Raw genomic sequence first — 18961 nt, forward strand, 5'->3', positions numbered from 1 at the left:
TATTTCTGCTCTTATATTACACTAATTTATGCTGTTACTTTATATGAATAAGTACTACTTTGACCTGATACACCATATCTAGAAAGTCATTTCAACTACTGTTAAGACTGATAATGATATGACATGTTAAATAATGAGCAAAGTGCTATTTCAAGTGGATGAACTCCTTTATTTCTTACCTCATGGCCATTAGCAGGTCTCAGCTTTTCTGTGCTCCTACTTTCTTTATCTGCATAATCAGACCATAATACCTGCCTACAGCTTGGCAATATTGTAAAAATTAAGTATCTTAATGCCTCTACAGTGTCTTGACATTGTACGGCATTAAAGTTAGAATACATTATCATTCCAACTAGTGTTATACAATTATCACCACTTCAATACAAGGTGGCTTTGACACAAGGATCTGAGAAAGCCAGGAGGTACTTTGATATTAGTTTATCCCTTTTTACAATCAGAGTGTGGTTTTTCACATTGTTCACAGTGAACCTGGTCACCAGCCTCTGTGTTTATGGCCTCGCTGTGCTTTATCACTGGGACTGAGGCTTTTCTCAGAACATTGTGCTTCCAGGATTTTTTGTAATCTCACCTGGGGAGCAGATGTCCTTAAAACTGATGCCTTACATGTGTCTGTCTGCGGACAACTGCCCGCAGTCTATAGATGCTTAGTTGTTAATTTTTACTGGGAAGTGTTTCATAGTTTGTTTTATTTCCTCTTTGTGTGGTTTAGGTTACCATGGCCTCTACTGTGAAGAGGAGTATAACGAATGTCTTTCTGCACCCTGCCAGAATGGAGCCACCTGCAGAGACCTTGTCAATGGTTATGAGTGCGTCTGCCTCGCTGAATATGAAGGTGGGATGGGTTCTGCCTCTTGTTTTTTGAATTGTTCCATGTACTGTTTTATGGTATGTTATCTTACAAAGAGAGATACACAATATCCTCTAGTAAGCAGAAACAAATCCCACATCTAAAATTAATGGAAATAACTTCAAGGTAGATCCTGATCCCATAATCTTTATTCAAATGAATAGTTGAGATTTACCTGGTCTGTGAGAAATATATGTCCTTGTCTGGGACAAATGGCTTCTCTCTGTTCTTCTTAGGTGTACTTTTTTCTGCTCTTTTTAAGGTATGTTAGAAAGTGATGGGGTTTTAAAAGAAAACAACTGTTAAATAACATTTTTTATCAGTATTGTTAGGAGCCATTACATGGAGGGCTTTCCAAATTATTTTTTAATTTATTTTCTCCAGTGATGTGAGTTAAAAACATAGTAATAAAAGATGGAAACAGATTAGCACAAAGGAGTAAAAATTGGAATTTTACGTGGATTGTTTATTTAGAAGATCATAAAGCCCAGAGACTGTATTAGGTCTGTGACTGCTTTCCTGTGTTGACGGCAGCTATTCCTAGATATATTCAAATGGAATTGGGCTTTTGTGTTTCCTAAGTAATTTATAGGACAGAACAGAAAAGCATGTGTTTTGCTATACAAAATCTTTTATCTTGCAGTAGATTTCAGCTTTACACAGAGTAGCACATACCAGCTCTCTGTGACACATTCCTCTGTGGAGAGTTAAAAGGATACTTTTTTGTATATTCTGTTTCAACTCATGCTGTGAGAACATTTTGAATGTAATTATATATGTTATTACTATTAACATACAAATTTTACATAGAATGACTATGTTTTAAGGAACATTACCCCACCACTTTCTCATTAAAAATATCAGTCCTTATCTGTGTTGATAAGTAACAGTCGCTTAACAGCTGCTTGAGGCTAAATATGTATTTCATGCTGGTGATTGCACCGGTCTTTGACAATAGATACAGAATCCATCATTTTAGAGGCTTAGGGAGGAAAAGACCCTCAGCTTTTCATGACAGTTCAGAGAACTGAACCGTAATGTTATGACTTCATGTTCTGTTCTCAACTGATCTGTACACACTGAAAGCACTGTGTGTGCAGCACATCTCGCTTCAGATGAAAGCAGGGACCTGGTCCTGTGAGCAGCTTTTGCTCATTACTGAGCTTGCTTTATTCCCATACTTAAGGTTTTCAGTGACACTAATGAATCGAGCTGAGGTACTCAGCTCAAGATACTGTGTGGGCCACTAGGGACCTCAATTTTAGCACCACCAACCCAGACCTCCCTGATTGCAGTCCCCCGGCCCTGCTGCCCATGCTCTCCAGGCTGGCACACAGACAAGAGCGGGACCAAGGGATGTGCCAGTCTGTGCACAGGGGCTCTTGTCCTGCTGCCACCTCCTGCCCACTGCAGGCTGCTCAGGCCAGAGTGCTCTGCCTTTTGCTGCTGACAGACTGACCGAATGATTTCAGCAGGTCTGTAGCAAGTTAGTATGTGTGTGTATTTATTAAAAGAATATTTAAAATAAGTTGCTTTTATATAATTTTCTAATTATCACTATTAACTTGAGATTGTTGGTTTTGTATGACTCATATAAGTTTGCATTGCTGTACATAACTGCAGCATAGAACACTAGAGAACTAAGTTTATTAATTTTAATGTGTTTGTAATTTATCACAAAGAAACATTCAGAAGCCTGTCCTGCTCTTCAGTTTGTTGAAATTCTTGTAAAACTATAAAAATGGGAAAACTTGAAGATAATTTAGGGTGTTAGCTAATCTGTCACTTTGGATTTGTTCCCAAGCAAAGAATGGTAGTAAGACTTAGATTTAGACCTAAAACTTATATTAACGCATAAATTTAAGCAGGTATTTGAAATGTAAGCTAATTTTACTGTAAGAGACATATTTTAAACTAAGCCCCACTGCTCATTCATTATTCACATGTGTACATTTTTTTTTTCATCTCTCATGCACTGCTTAGATCGTTCATGTATTGAGTTTTCTATTTTTATCTGAAAAGTAGATCCAGAGAAAAAGATGCATGTAGCAGTGGCAGTAGAGCCTCTCTCCCCATCCCCAGGTGGGAGTCCGTTGTCCTTTATGTTCTGCATGCCAGATACATCTTGCACTGTCTTCTGCAAGGCAAAGCAGTGGAATTCATGTAGCCCACACCTGAGGATGAGGAATCAAAAGCAGTGGCACGAAACTGATCAACTGATTATTTACTTTTAGCTATACATTTGAATAAATGAATGTCTCTTTTTATTGCCTTAGTTATGCTCCTCATTTTCCTGCAAAAGTTAGTAAGAGTCATAAGAATGCTTATGTATATTGTTAAATAAGTTATCACAGAAAATTCTTACTGAAGAAAATTATTGTTTACATTTTATTGAAGAATATTAGATAGCTAATCAGATTATGCATTATTATACCATTGGTTTTTCATAGAAACACCTTCAGATCTTGTTAGCAGAAATCGCCCTGCCTCTCTTGTCCCAAAGCCTCAGTGGGTGGGAAGAGCAAGAGGAGGCATGTGTGTGAAAGTTTAGCTACCGTAAAAGATATGGTGTTTGTCTTATGGCATTAGCCTAATAGGACAGGATTGGAGGCTGCACATCAATGCGCTCTTCCAGGTGAAGTTCAGTTATTGCATGTACTGATTTCATGCTGTCAGTATAGGTCACGTTAATGGCAATTACTAATTTTACCTTTTCAGGAAGGCACTGTGAATTATATAAAGATCCTTGTGTTAACATCAACTGTCAGAATGGTGGCACTTGTGACAGCGAAGGTCTAAATGCTACCTGTATTTGTTCACCTGGATATACAGGCAAGTAATTTGTACATTACACAGAACGCCTAGTTGTCAGTGTTCACTGTGTCCAAAAGAAGACAAATACCAAGTAAGACTCTGTCTCTTCAAGGACACAAATTAATTTGGACTTTGCTTAATTGTAATCAATCTAGTGAGAATGAAAACTTCTTGATATTACTTAAAACTGCTTTGAGTTTTTAAAATTTTGCAGCAAAAAGAAAGCCTGTTACTAAAGATAACTTACTAAACTAACAGCTATTTAACATGCTTTATGACCTTACTGCTTGAGAGTAGATTGCATTTTAAAAATAACATTTTCTAGACTTCCAGGTAAGCCAATATACTAATTGGACACTGTTGAAACTGGAAAATGTTTTAACATTGACCTTAGTTACTGTGAACTAAAGAAACAACTCATTCCATTACCTTAATATGCAATTGCTAAAAGCCCTAAAGTGCTTGTTATGAGTCAATTTACACTTTCAGAGTAATGGCAAGCAGCCCGTTTAATCCTTTGGCCTTGTATTTAAACTGACATGATTGGTGTAACCCCAATATCTGCTGTCAAGATAATTTACAACCACGTGTTTTGTTAGTCATGTAAGGTAATATCCAATGTTGTAATAGATAAACCCATTCATAGCTGTTTCATAGATCAAATGATAGTTTGTGATCTGTGCTAATTAAAGGACATTTTTTTGAGGATACTTAGCTTTCTGTTGTACAGTGGCTGTTTCTCAGAAGTGATGATTATCTACATTATTGCATAGCATTTCTGAATATACATGATAAATTGTTATATCGCATTCTGTTGGGATGGAGTTTATATTTAAAGAGACACACATAATTTGGGTGAGATTAGTCAAGTCACTTAGCTTTCAGATTTTGTTTTCACCTGGTTCAATGAGGATAATATTTCCTTCTTGGATGCTATGTGAGACTTCTTGGAACAGTTACAGAATATTTTTGATGTTCTGAGAAGAAAGCTGCTATTGAGCTATTATGTGTTTTACAGCTAGAGAAAAATAAAATGACTGATGATGTACCTGCTACATGAGGCATTTGCTATATAGATTTTTTTTTCTCTGATATAAGGTGAAGAATGTGAAATTGATGTAAATGACTGTGACAGCAACCCATGTCACCACGCTGGAACTTGCATAGATCAGCCCGGAGGTTACACATGCCACTGTCCACATGGTTGGGTCGGTGCAAACTGTGAAATACGTAAGTTTTGTAGTTTTCTAAATATTTCTAAAAACAATACATTATAATAGAGAAATTTATATTTGTCTCTAAATACCTATCAGCACAACAACTCTCAGTCATCTGTAAATTATCAAAATTCTGTTAAGAGCATTTTATTTTAATCCATAACATTTAAAATGTGGCTATGAAAGTTAGAAAATTCTGTTTCTGGGCACCCTGCTTTCAGATATGATGGTCTCTCACAGCTGGGCACTAGGCAGTTTGCCTTTTAATTGCAGTTATGCTTCAGAGCTTACTTTGGGTGAAGTGTACTTCCACAGTACTATAAGCATAGTCCTAACAGGCTGGTATTGACCTATGAGCACCTGCAGTTGAAGTAAAGTTTCAGCAAAACAGTTTTTAACTTGCTTACCTAAGGAAACAAGTCCTTTGTAATTGTGCTGTGACTTGTGTATGCATGCATTTACCAGCTTTTTCAGGAATAACTTTTCCAAACATAAGCCAATTTCAACCAAGTTTGTTAGAAAGGTAAAGGTCTCCATACCAAAATATTTATCGAGGTTCCACTGGTGGGTCTAGTGAAGGAACAGCTTCAGTATGATCTCACTTAGTACAGAGAAAAGCTTTGGTATAATTGCAACCTGATGGACAAGTAGAGAGTCCTTGAGAGGAAGAAAGTATGAAGCCCAGCTGTGGAGAGTTAAAGCAGAAATTAGGCTTAATTAGTTCTGCTGCTCACTGAGCTGCTTTGTATTTCCCTGATGTCTTGTTCTTGGGCTACAGATGTTGTCTTTACTAGGGAATTTAGCTGTGTATTTAACTGCTTCAATGCTCAGATACTGTGGTCATAGATCCTCTCAAGATGTTATTCAGATACACAGGTTAAGGGGGTTTACACTACTTAGCACACCTAATGTTGTAGGGATAGGTGAGAGATTAAAAAATAAACAGAAAGGAACACAGAGAGCTCCTATTGTACATCATGAGAAAATATCTGCACAAAGGCTGGAATAAAAAAATGTTTTCCATATCTCATTTACACAAGGAGTATATGAAGATTATTTTTAACTCTCTTTTACTGAAATGCTGCTTAAACCTATTGACTGCTTTTTAAATTTGTTTCTATTCTTGATGTTAGTCCTTACTAACATCATAAGACAATTCTGTTCTCACCTGGACTGACACAAAAGTTTTATATTGGCGTGGTTATGACGTCCTCTCCCTGTAACTGTTGGTTGTGAATTAACTTCCAGTGGTTTCTGTTAAAAGCAAAGACTACAGAAGAGCATAGTTAGCTAGTCCAGAGATGGTACCAGCTCTGCCTTTTTGTTGTCTCTGTGAATGGCACACACAGTTCCCTGTATGGTGCTGGCACCGCAATGTTGCATGCTATCTGTATACCATATTGCTCATGCTAAAAGATGCTCAGATCAGCTTTTACTGACAAGGCTGTTGTTAGTGATCCCTGAAACGTGCACGTCCAAGTTGATCAACAAGGCAGTGTAATTCTGCTTGCCTCAGCTAATAAATGGTGGGCTGACAGACAGAGGAGTGTAGTTCTTGGAGACAACGATAATCATCCTGGAAATGTACTTCCTGCAGTGCCTTGATATAATAATAATTACATTTCTGTTATGTTATGGAATAGATAGATGCCAAACGGAAACAGACAGGCTTGCATGCTTTCTGAGTCTGCAGATGTCCTATGTGAAATCAGTGATGCTTGCTCTGGAGTCCTCCTTTGGTTCTCATGCTCTAGTCACTAAGAGTTTGGCTGTTTGCACCACAGATGCATAGTGAGGTGAATATAAACACATGGGAAAATGGGAGAAGCACAACAGAGGGCTGAAGTAGCCTTTTCCTACTGTCCAGCTACTCAGTTATTCTTGCTTCCCCTTGTGAGGGACACATGCCCCTAAGCACTATATGTGTCAGGTAGGTTCACGCTTACATCTGTGGCTGGTCAATATTAGCTCCTTTCTGACCTCATTTGTAAGTATATGAGAGAGAGACTGAATAAAACTCTGCTTCAACTTTGTTCTCTTGAGCGAAGACGTTGTCTCTGCTGAAGTGTGTATTTCTTTACATGTAGCATCTGTTTATACTTGAACTGCAATGGCCTTGCCTCCTGCTCAAGAACTTGGGTTTTCTGCTTGTATTACACACTCACAAACTGTGTAGGATAAAATGATGGAAATAAGCAACAGCACTTCGTTCTTGCTGTTTTAAGCCTTTAACTGACTATTTTGTTCTTCTGTCTCGTGATTACTGTGGCAGGAGGCAGGGAATTATCTGAGCGTTAACTGGCATTGATAACACTGCCAGGCTGATTCTCAAGTAGAAATATCAGACCTTTTTTTTCCATCTCAATATTTGGAGGATAAATCATATCGTATTGTTCATGGCAATTGTTCTTAATTGAAGAGGTTTGAACTAGTGTATTTTTTTTTATCCAATAAATCAAGATAGCTAATAGACTGTATGTATATGATGATAATAATATAGGATATATAAAAAATGCAATCCAGAAAATTCTGGTTTGGATTAGTCTTGAAGGAATGAAAACAGGAAAATAAAATCTTTGCATACTCACATAAAGATAAGTTTTTAAGAGCAATTAAGTTTAAAATTTGAGGGTTACCGATTGTTTTTTCAATAAGTTTAGCAGCAGCAAATGTCTGATGTTCTCTTGCTACTAGAGTCACCTTGACACAGCATCAGTGTAAAATGATGTGTTGTGATGGGGCACTATGATACTTCACAATAGTCCAATGTAAGTGTGGACATGCAGCCTTTCAAATCCAATGCAGTAGCTTACACAAAAGCTGTGGAAGCTTTCCTAAAGCACTTGGATTTTACCAGGTATATAGAGGATTATGCAGATAGAGAGGGACTGAGTTTTAAAGAAATCACTTTGCAGAAAGGATTTAAAAGTATTTTGATCTGCAGATTTTCTCTACAGAACTCTGTTTCCATGGGAAGATCTTTGTGCTCATTGTCTTTCCCTAGGCTACGCGTTGACCAACTGATGCGAACACAATTCTAATAATACCTAGAAAGGCCATATCCAGCTCTTTTATAAACAGATGCAGCAATTTTGATCTCACTGGAGTTCAGTCAATGGCATGCTGGCTTTCTGTTCAGCTTCAAAGACTGAATCTGATAGTAAATGTGCTTCTGTTCATCTTTCCATATCTCCTTGTCATATTATATTGTTTCAGCAATTTGTACATAATGATTAATAAGGCATTGAAAATTAAATTTAAACACTGGATACTGGCTTCCTTTGCATTGGACCATCCCTCTGAATGCTAGAAAAAGACACAGTGAAGCCAGGCTTCAGGCTTCTCAAAGGGGGGACAAGCTGGTGTTCAGGAGTCATTTTACTAAATGAATCACGTTTTATCTTTTGTGATTTTCTGTTACTAGCCATGAAGGATGCCATTTGTCTTTCTTTTTTGGTAGAACAACTCTGTATTCACTACTAATAGTTCCCCATTATTTTCACGAGCTGTTTTATCTGCTTGGAGCGACAATCCTAACAGAATTTCAGGGTTATCTTCTTGTCAAGCTGTACTCTTTAATTTTCAAATCCTGTATATACAACAAACAAGAGAAGATATATGTTGCATGGATGAACTGTGGTGTTTGTTATATCATCTTATGGTCTTTACCAGTATTAGCAATAGGATTAAATCAGTCTTAATTATAAAGATGATATTTTTCCTCTCAAAATGTAAATGAATTTGCATAGAAAAGTTAACAAAGAGTTCACTGTAAAAATGCTTAAAAAATATCTCACATGAATTCTTTAATGCTTGCTGGTTATTTGTTAATATCATTACCTTTGCCACTTTTGTAATTATCAATCTAGTTGCCAAGTTAAGCCAAACCATGTGGTTACTTGAAAATTAGAATTACAAATCATTTGTAGTACAGACTATGTGGCACACATTGAAATAAAATTCCTAATTAATTTTATGAACATTACTATGACAACGGAATACTGTGATTTTGGCTTTCCTATGTTATTTCTAATCTTTGGAGTTAATCTTCATATTTTTATCTGGTGAGAAAGAAAGGAGGAAATTTCTCTCATCCTTATAACCCAGAGATGGAAGACACAGAGTTTAAATCAGAACTGTCTTGCCATATATCTGTGTGCATTGGATATGAATTTGGCCTAGTCTGACAACCTGACAGAAACAACCGTGTGTGACGAATGTGCCGCAGAACAGAAATAGAAACCTATCCCAACATGCACAGAGCACAGCTGTATTCTCTGCCTTATATCCTGACTGGGCAGATTGCAGGAACAGTACTTTAGAAACTGCATTATTCAGGCTGATCAAAACTTCACTGATCTCTGAAGCAGATAACACAAACAAACAGTCCTGTAAACTCAGCTCACATTTGCAGAGGAAAGTCTAAACAAGTCCAAGCTCAGAGGTGCTCCAGGACAGCCTTTACTACTGTAAACTAAGAGCAACTATTTCTTCAGACTCTAGCCAGGTGAATCTCCCATGTTACAGCTTCAGGCTTTCTCCCTACCTTCCTCTAAAATGGATTTATTTTTTTTCTCTACTTATACATTCCCCTGTATTTCTGCTATGGATGGAGATTATATCCACAGATGCCACTGAACTTGTGATTCTGGCTCAGATGCTAAAATCTGTTAACTACCATCAACATCTTTGAGAGTTGGCTTCTATGAATATCCTAAATTCCCAAAGGATGTGCTTGATAGCCCTGTTCCCAGACTGTTTGTGTAAAGGGAGTTTCTAAAACAGTGCAAAGCAGAATTCAGTTTGAAAAAGGAACAGTTACCTTCTAGAAATAACTTCTGCAGAGTGACAGATTTCTGTAGTCAGAGTAATTCAAGCCCATTCCTGATTTGAAATAATTTATGAGACCATAGGCTTAGAAAACTGCCAAAAATGAACCCTAGAGGGAAGTATAGGTTAATTAGAAATACTCTGACCCATGCTAGAGAAAAACAGATCTGAAGACACAGGCAATTAATAGACAATCTGTTTGGCATTGATAGACAATAGTTTGGGCATCAAGAATATTTATAAAGATCTGGAATACACAAATACAAGAAACCCCTTCCAGATTGGCTTTACTTTAAGGTGAACTTTGAGACCTCTCAGGGAAATTATGCTTGAGAGAAGACTCCAGTGAGCTCAGTACTCTAGCATCTTAGGAGATGCCCTTTTTGTCCTTGAAATGCTGGTTTTGAAGAATCAGCAGCCTGGTGGAGATAGGCATAACAAAAGCCTATGTTTCAAGGTAAAAAACCACGCATTTTTAGTACGTATGAAATGACACATTTTAGTGGAAGGGTTCTCTAACTATTGGAACAAACTGCATAGAGAATGGGTGGATTATTAGAAGCTTTAATATAAAACCTGCCTGCCTTTAGAAAGCATATAGCATATTATAAAATAGTGCTAGAATAACTTTCTATGGCTTGGGTTATACAGGAGATCAAACTAGGTAAGTGTTCCTATAGTGCTATTCAAATTTGTTGCATGTTAGGCATGGTGACATACCCATAACAGAGCCTAGGAAGGTTCAAATTACATATTCCCCTAGCTTCAAAAGTCTCCACAGACATTTTGAAAGTGAATACCATAAAAGAATTCTGTTCAGCAGGAAGGGTATGAATTACTAATTAATTATAACCTTTCATTTCTTATCAGCAGATCTGCAGTGGAAGTCCGGGCATATGGCAGAGAGTCTAACAAATATGCCCCGTCACTCCCTCTACATCATAATTGGGGCTCTCTGCGTAGCCTTTGTCCTGATGCTGATCATCTTGATTGTGGGAATATGTCGCATCAGCCGCATTGAATATCAAGGCTCTTCCAGGCCAGCCTATGAAGAATTTTACAACTGTAGAAGCATTGACAGTGAATTCAGTAATGCAATCGCTTCAATCCGACATGCCAGGTTTGTTCTGGGGATGGTAATTTAACAGAAATCTGTTATGATATGTAATTTCAGTCGATCTAACTGCTGTTGGCAGAGAACGGGCTGCTTCACCATGAAGAGACAGGATCACCAGTGTTGCTCATTGTTCTTTTTTGATCCCTATTCTGTTCTTATTCAAAGTGTGATAATCCAGCACAACTCCTTAAAAAAGGAGGGAGTTATTCTGAATTGATTTACTGTAACTTGTGAAGAGGGACAGATGCAGAGTTCTTAGCCTGTAAGATCTTCTCTTTGGAATATATATACTCTTTCACTGATACACACAAGTAACTTGATTAGATAGCAAAGTCATGTCGATTTTTGTGACTAATTTGCCAGATTATTTAGTGAGACTCTCTTAAAAACACTCATTTCTGTGCTCCTGTTTGCTTCAAAATTAAGATCTTTCTTACTTGCTTTCCCAGAGATTAGTAATCTTTGACTTTTAATTTTAATGGAGCATTTGCAAGCCAGGGCATTGGGTGTTCGAATAATACAAAAGCAAGACTGAAAGGGATTCAAGAGCTCAAGGGTAAGCCATTGCACTGACATAGCATTAATTATAGCTAACTCTCTGTGAACAGTTGTGTTTAAAAGCCTCCAAAGGAGTTAAATAGAATTAGAAAGGGCTTTCCTAAAATCCAACTTAGATGTTCTTTGCTATGAATTAGGGTGCTTCTTTCTTACTGCTCTTCAGGTTGTCACACAAATAATTTATTGCTCTTCCCTTTATAGAAATCATGGGCATCAATTGGTGTGTGTATGTCCCTTTTTTATAATAAAAACAATCAGAGCAAAAGAACCCTTTCCTTCCCTAGACTAAACTAACCCATTCTTTCAGTGCCTTTTCCTGGATCATGCCAACTTCTTTATTGTATCCTTGGAACATACTCCAGTTTCTCTTTCTCTTTCTTTGAAGTGTTGTCCCCAGCTGGAAATAGTTATCCAGCTGGAGGTTTACCTGTACCAAATGAATGGAGTACTCACCTCCTCTGTCTTATTTATGGTATTCCTGTTCATACATCTGAAAATGAAACCTACTTGCTTTTTCTTTTCTTTGAAATTTTATTTGCATTAACTAGTGACGGGTGGTTCTTAGAGACATGGTTTAGTGCTAGAGTTAGGTTGTGGTTGGACTCGTTGATCTTAAGGGTCTCTTCCAACCAAAATGATTTTATGATTCTATGATATAATTTTGAGACATATTAAACCAAGATCCTTTGTGTCATTTTCCTTCTAGCCAGTATTGTTTCTTCTGTATTTGACGGCTCTCTTAATAGGGTAGAACTTTCATTTTTATTGTTTCTTTCTCCTATTTCTTCAATTTGTCAAGATGGCTTCAAAATCCAGCAAGAGCATTCATGTATGTTGCCATTAAAATGCTTTCAAAAAAATGGAGGGAGACACGATCCTGTGCATTGACATGGAGAAATGCGTGGATATCGGTTGGTGGTTGCTGGCAATTCATTTTCTGAATACTCCAGTTCTGTTTCAGTGCAAATTAAATAGATAGATTTGTACCACCAGTGAAGTTGTCAAAGTTACCTGGAATGAATGAGGAGTTTCCACAAACTCAGTTAATCGCATCACAGCTTTGGGCACTAGCTCTTTAAACTGTTTCAACTAGATTTACAATAAAACATTTGTTCATTGTCAAAATATATCAGACAGTAAACGTTTTAAAAGGAAAGATGTGTATAGGCTGTTTAACATAGCAATAAAATCAATGTTCTTTTAACTCCTCCATTGAAGTCTCCTTTGCCACTTAGCCTTACATCCCTTCCAGGAGGAGCTCAGCGTCTCCACACCGTACACACCCTGACAACTCCTTTTCCTTTAGTAGTGTAGTGGGAGAGGAGGGAGTTGCTTTATGGGCCATGAAAAGCTTTATAATTTCTTATTGTTTGGCCTTTAGAGTGTCTGCTGTTATGTACTACACATCTCCAAGGTTGGACAGCAAGGTGCAAGGTGATACTGTTAGTCTTTCAAATTAAACACCTCCCTCCTACTACTACAGCAGTGATGAATGTGTCAGTCCTGTGCAGTTACTGTTCACTGAAGTGGTACTTTGCATTTCCCTGAGGCCTGGAACTGGTCTCCTGGGGAACAATGTGAAACACGTGGGTTTTCTTGCTTATTTCTTAAAGCAAATTTGGCAGCTTTTTATCTAAGGGTACCAAGGGAAAGTGTAACAGCAAGGTAGGATATTTTTAATGTGAATTTTCCCTGTCTTTTACAGTTTCACCAGCAGGTAATGGAAATGGTAAAAGATTTCTGCTATGAAACATTTCAAATCACGGAACTGGGCTAGTTTAGGTCTTTACTGCTACTGTCTGGATTACTCTGAAGGCAGAAGTTTAGAAAAACAAGTTTCCATCAGGGTTAAATAGCCTTCAAAGAAATTCTTAGACTGGGATAGATTCATGATGATTTTTCAGATCCATATGATGCAGGTAAAAATTACATTATTGGAACTTGCCAGTAAAGGGTCTCCCTATCTTGGGAAATGTCTTTCTACTTAATGCAAATGAAAATAAATGTTTTCATTGGAAATAATTCTCTGTGCCTCTCAGAGAATGGATGCCTTATAAAAATCCGAGATAGAGTTGCCAAGTCAGGTAATTCAAAGAGGTTTACTCTGAAGATCATTGTGTTTATTTTGGTTTCAGGAAGACAAAAACCACTGCCTGGGCTATTTCAATCCTGGAAATGGAGCACAACTTTTATAGTTATTTTTGCATAAACTCTTAAATCTGAATATTAAAAACTCCAAGGCCTGAATTTTTGGAATTGCTGTATTTAAGAGGCCTGCTGTCAAATGTTAGCTTCTTAGCATTTTCTGAAAATCATTCTCTTTCCCAGTTAGATACTGAAATTTATTTGTAATTGTGGAAAATGGAAGCCTAAGGAAAACGGAGATCATTTTCTTTAAATGTAAGGTTTATGTTAAAGTCAGTAGGTGTCCAGGGAGTGTGGATGCCTGTTGCATAGTCAGTAAATTATGTTAAAATTACGTGTTCATGTTTCTCAGCAGGTCTTTTTCTTAATAGTTTTTTTATAATTTGATCTTTGCTAATCAAGGTACTGGCTGTAAGAGAAAATGAATGTGCTCAAGGATCATTACTAATAAATGTCTACTTCTAGTGAATGTTCTTAGGGTTAGCAGATCAAAACTAAATAGTTTTCTGACAAGGTGAAGCACAGCTCTCTGTAGTATTCATTATGCAGAGAGTAAATAAATACTTCTTTTATTTTAAAGCCTATACATTTTAAAGCCAGAAGAGAACACTGTAAAGAAAGAGTTGACCACTGGCTACTTCAGCCATAAGACTTCATTGAATTGAAACCAGAATGTGTTGTTGAAATGAACTGGATTGTTAACTTCAGAAAGACATCCACACTGAATTAAAGTATCTGCTTATGGAGACTGTAGACTTTTTGTGTGTCTAGATACCATTAGCAGTAGACTTAATGCACTACTTACAGTGCAGTTTCTTTCATTTCAATTTTCATGTGCTGGCTCTTGTTCTGTCTATGTTAAAGAGTCTGGTTCATTGGACTCTGATTAAGCCATCTTGTCACAGCAGGGTAAGCTTCTCTCCGTTGCACATTCTCCCAGTTCCTGGGTTTGAGTCAGTTTTGTTAAACTGCAACATCCTAAGCTGCCTGAATCTGATGAGCTTCAGTGCAGGCTCTTTTCTTACCATTTCCCGACATAGGTTCCAGTGATGGGTTTCAGACAGCTGCCTTTTTGTGAAAGTGTGATCACATGCACAAGTACTCGGTCCCCACTGAACATGCCAATTGCTTATGTATGTCCTTTGCCAGAGTCTCAGCTTTGTGGGAACTCCAGGGTTATAGTTCAATTACACTTAGATATGCAAACTACCACTTGAATACATGGCCTTTTCTCTGAATAATGCAGAGGAAATTCATCCTCTCATTCTCCTCCTGTGGAGGCAAAAATAATCCCTTCCTCCTGTAGGTAGGTTTTTTGGTTTTGTGTTTTTTGTTGTTGTTGTTTTGGGTTTTGTTTGTTTGTTTGTTTTTTGTTTTTCTTTTTAAATAAAAAATCTGGTTTCTCCCTTTTCCTTCTCTTGTTTAAGCTTTATTTGTGGACTCCTTATATCAGTTGCTGTTTCTGAACAGAGTGGCAACTCGTGGATTCTTTCTTCAGCTTCTGGGAAAGCTCTGAACTCCAACCTATCCCACAGAAGTTGCAGGATACCATTTCCTTGGGGTTCAGCTGTCCAATATTCTCAAAAGTCTTCTACCTGAATGGAATTGTTGAGGTTAAGGACTCTCTGTGGTTAGCCATCTTCTAAAATGTCCTTCCAAGGAAGTGGAGGATCAACCCCATTCCTTATGTGAAGTAGAATTTGCAGTCTCTGTCACATACAGACATATATACACCCATGCACTCATGGAGCTTCCTGTGCCAAGAAGAATCCCTACATTGAATATATACTATCCCCAAAATTGTCACGGAACCATTGACCTCTCTTTATCAAGTTACACAGATAGCTTTTATTCAGTGTTTCATTGCAAAACATATTTTCTAATTCTCATGTCATTTACTTTGTCGTGATCTCTATGCCACTGGTAAGTATCTCGGATGCACACATTGGAACAGTCCACTCGTGAATGGACACATCAGTGCTAAATGTAGAGGCCACAGCATTTCCCTAGTCCTTCTGATACAATCTGTTTACCCATCTAAGCACATAATTGTTCATCAGACAGCGTATGGCACTAAAGCTAATGTTAAACTGATTATCCATCATGTCCCTCCAGTCTTTTTCCAGACTCGGTGCTTCACAGGATTGAGATTTCCCCACATGGTATATAGTCTTTGTGAGATGTGTGATCTTGTATTTGGCTGTACTGGAGGAAGCCTTTATTCATTTGTTTCTATGTGCTTTCATTACACTCCGTAGCAGGGACCTGCATCTTTTCACTATTTATTACCCCTTGAATCATCTCTTGCAGATTCTATTAGTAACTGGTTGATGTTTTCTGTTATGTCATCAATTAAACAATAAAATAGCATCCTTGTGAAATTCTACCAGATACACACCCATTGAACTAAGACTCTGCATTTAACATTTCTGTTGTGAGACCTCTGAGGTTTGTGTTAACTCTGTTTAGTGTTACGAGCAGGAATGGGGTTCCGAACTGCCTGATCAAAGCAATGTGGTCTACCAGCTCGATGGCTCAGCCAGGCCACAAACAACTAGCACATGTGCTGTGGTCTTTTCTCAGCGTTTTCTAATTAGGGGCACATGTCAACCCTGACCTACACAAGAGAACAGATTTTTGTACTGCTTCACTGTGTGCAACAAGCCATGTGTTCTCTATCTGTCAGAAAGCGCAAAATCTGACTTAAATCACTGGAGAATGTTCATCATCATTTGTATCTATGCAAAGCTCTATTTCCTCACTTGAGAGTGATGGTGAAAAAGGGTCATTCAGAATTCATTGGTGCCTCTGACCCAGTAAGATGCCATGACTTTATTCCTTCATCCAACTCTTGGAATTTTATCTCATTTACAGAAAATCAAGTTTATCCATCGTGACACTGATGAGTGAATGTGGCCTGTCTGTATTTATTAAAGTAAAATACAGAAGAAAGCAGACATTCATGCATGGAAATGTATCTAGCATGGCCTTATTGACAGTTGATGTACTTTGAAAAATGAAATTTGCACTATATAGATAATAATATAGATAATAATGTTTCTAGCCATTTTAGTTTTGTTGACAATTCTAGAACACTGAAAACAGCCAAGGATTAAATTGGAACAGTTAGGAAGTTGCATAAAAATGTTGGAAGGAAATCAGTTTAATTTTGGTTTGCTCTAAGTATTGTTCACAAAAATCTTAATTTTCTTAATCTCACCTTCCAGTGTGCACAATATAAATGAATATAGACTTTATATGGTACATAAGAAATCAATAAAAAGAATCTTAGTGTGAAGCACTACATAAATGTCTTTCTGTTTCTGTGTTAATATTGTCTCTGAATCAGGTTCATAAGGAAAGCAGATTTGACCCTTTTTTGCCCCATTTTCCTGTGATCCTTTTTGTTATTTAAAGCTCCTGCAGTTCTGTTCAGAACATTTTCCACTTTCAAGTTGCATTTGTAGCCTCATTTTTGTATCTTAATAAATGATCAGAAGGGTGATAGACTGTCTGTGCAGTGCAAAGGTGCCTAAAGGAGCTCTGCATGTCCCAGCACTGGAGCCACCATGACACAGCCACAGCAGGTCTCTGCACGGGCAGGTACAACCTGGTTCTTCACCGGGATGGTTGCCCAGGAGGAGCACGCTGTTGATATGATTCTGTTGCTTGTGAACCTTTGCCAGATTCCTATGTTTATGTGGCATTGCAAGATCCTAACTGGCATTGTTTCTGCCAGTGTAGCAAATAGCATGCAGCACGTTGGTGATTTAAATGTGCTTCTGAAGTGTGGATGTCAGGTGAGCAAAGACTTCAGGTTCATTTTTTAAAATGTTTTGTCTACAGCTTGCAACTCAATTCAGTGCATATCTGATGCATTTCCAGATGCAAATGTGACATAGATGTACGTTATGTATGTTGTGATGTGGGTTTTTTTTGTAAATACACATGATATGACATTAATGTTGGTTGTTAGAGCAGGCTCTAAAATAAAATTCTGGCCTCACTGAAACGGTATTAGTTTCACTCTTGCCTTCCACAGTCTTCCCGTATTTTGATACTGCTGAATTCCACATCAAAATTCCTGTAGTCTTTGATATGAAATCTGTTTCTTGTTTGCAAGAAGATTTTTTTTAATTTGATACATATATTTCGAAAGTTACAGTTCAGATATTTAAACTTCTGTACTTGTGGCATGTTGCAATACAATTTAGAATTTATCTAGGTTCTTTGGCTCTGTTTCTGACAGCATACAATAACTCAGTGGGTTGTTGCTGTTAGCTCATTCGTACTTCTGTTTGTCACCAAAAGCTTTCTTTTGTTTCCAGGTTTGGCAAGAAATCCCGACCTGCAATGTACGATGCAACCCCCATTGCTTATGAAGATTACAGCCCAGACGACAAACCTTTGGTTACACTGATTAAGACAAAAGATTTGTAATCTAGTGTATCTTTTTTGGATTATTTTTCAAACGGATGGGCTACTAACCTAATTTAAATATTTTTAAGAAGAAAGCATAAGTAATTTAAACCATTAGATGCTTCAAAATTTTCTGTAGAATATTTAAGAACTAATTTTCTGCAGCTTTTAGTTTGAAGAGATATTTTAAAACAGAATTTGTGAACTTCATGAATTACATTTTAATGTTCCTTAAGCTCTATAAACTATAAGCTTATGATAGTGTGTGCTTTTTTCTTGGTAGACACTATTACTAAACCCAGGTGAGTTTCTTGTGGTTGTTACAGAACAGAAAACAATAATCAATGAGGAGTTCTTTATGACATGTCAGTGCCAGCTTTCTCAGTAGAGGTAGGAAAAATGTGAAGCATAATATGATATATAATATAACCAGTAATTTAAAAAAGTCTAAAATGTTTGTGTTGTGAAAAAGAAAATAGTAAAAATTATTATTCCTAATCTGAATGAATTAGCTTTTGCCTTATTCCATGCATGGATAGATAACCTATTTCTCCATTATTTCCTGAAAATTGTTGAAACATAATCTTGAGTTGATGTTTGACATTTTTGTAATAGTATTCAGGCTAGGCCTTGTATAATTAAAGTGCCTCTTGAGGCAAAGTGAGGGCATTATCCTTTAAACATTGAAATCAATGAGAGAACTTCCATTGGCTTCAGTGGGCATGGGATTGGATCCTACAATTGGACTGAATCTATATTTTTCTTTAAAGGTTAAAGTTTTTTATATTGTGAGCAAACTGAGCATATGGTTCAAGATGTTTGTTTCCTAAAGGTTGTTGGTGTACAATATCGTTTCATGAAATATTGTGTATTTCTCATAGTGCTTCTTATTTAAGATCAGTATGGGGTTTTTGTGGCTGTATTTGGTTGCTTATGGGCTTCTTAAAATTATTGCTTATTTCAGAAAACATTGAATAAATGTTATCAAGTGAA

General features: G+C 37.2%; 1 protein-coding gene across 3 annotated transcripts in view; it reads left to right on the forward strand.

The window, feature by feature from the left end:
- Positions 1–18961, forward strand: part of DNER (delta/notch like EGF repeat containing) — a 109702-nt gene extending 90741 nt beyond the window's left edge. For 2 of the 3 annotated variants that reach the window (XM_065072992.1, XM_065072990.1), the window contains 5 exons: positions 731–853; positions 3587–3700; positions 4781–4912; positions 10600–10849; positions 17878–18961. In XM_065072992.1, the coding sequence (XP_064929064.1) occupies positions 731–853; positions 3587–3700; positions 4781–4912; positions 10600–10849; positions 17878–17989 (731 nt within the window). In that variant the 3' untranslated portion in view covers positions 17990–18961. The remainder of the gene's footprint in view (positions 1–730; positions 854–3586; positions 3701–4780; positions 4913–10599; positions 10850–17877) is intronic. The other variant, XM_065072991.1, reaches the window with a different exon arrangement.

Source organism: Columba livia, chromosome 9, assembly GCF_036013475.1.
Source record: "Columba livia isolate bColLiv1 breed racing homer chromosome 9, bColLiv1.pat.W.v2, whole genome shotgun sequence".
NCBI classification, from domain to species: Eukaryota; Metazoa; Chordata; class Aves; order Columbiformes; family Columbidae; genus Columba; species Columba livia.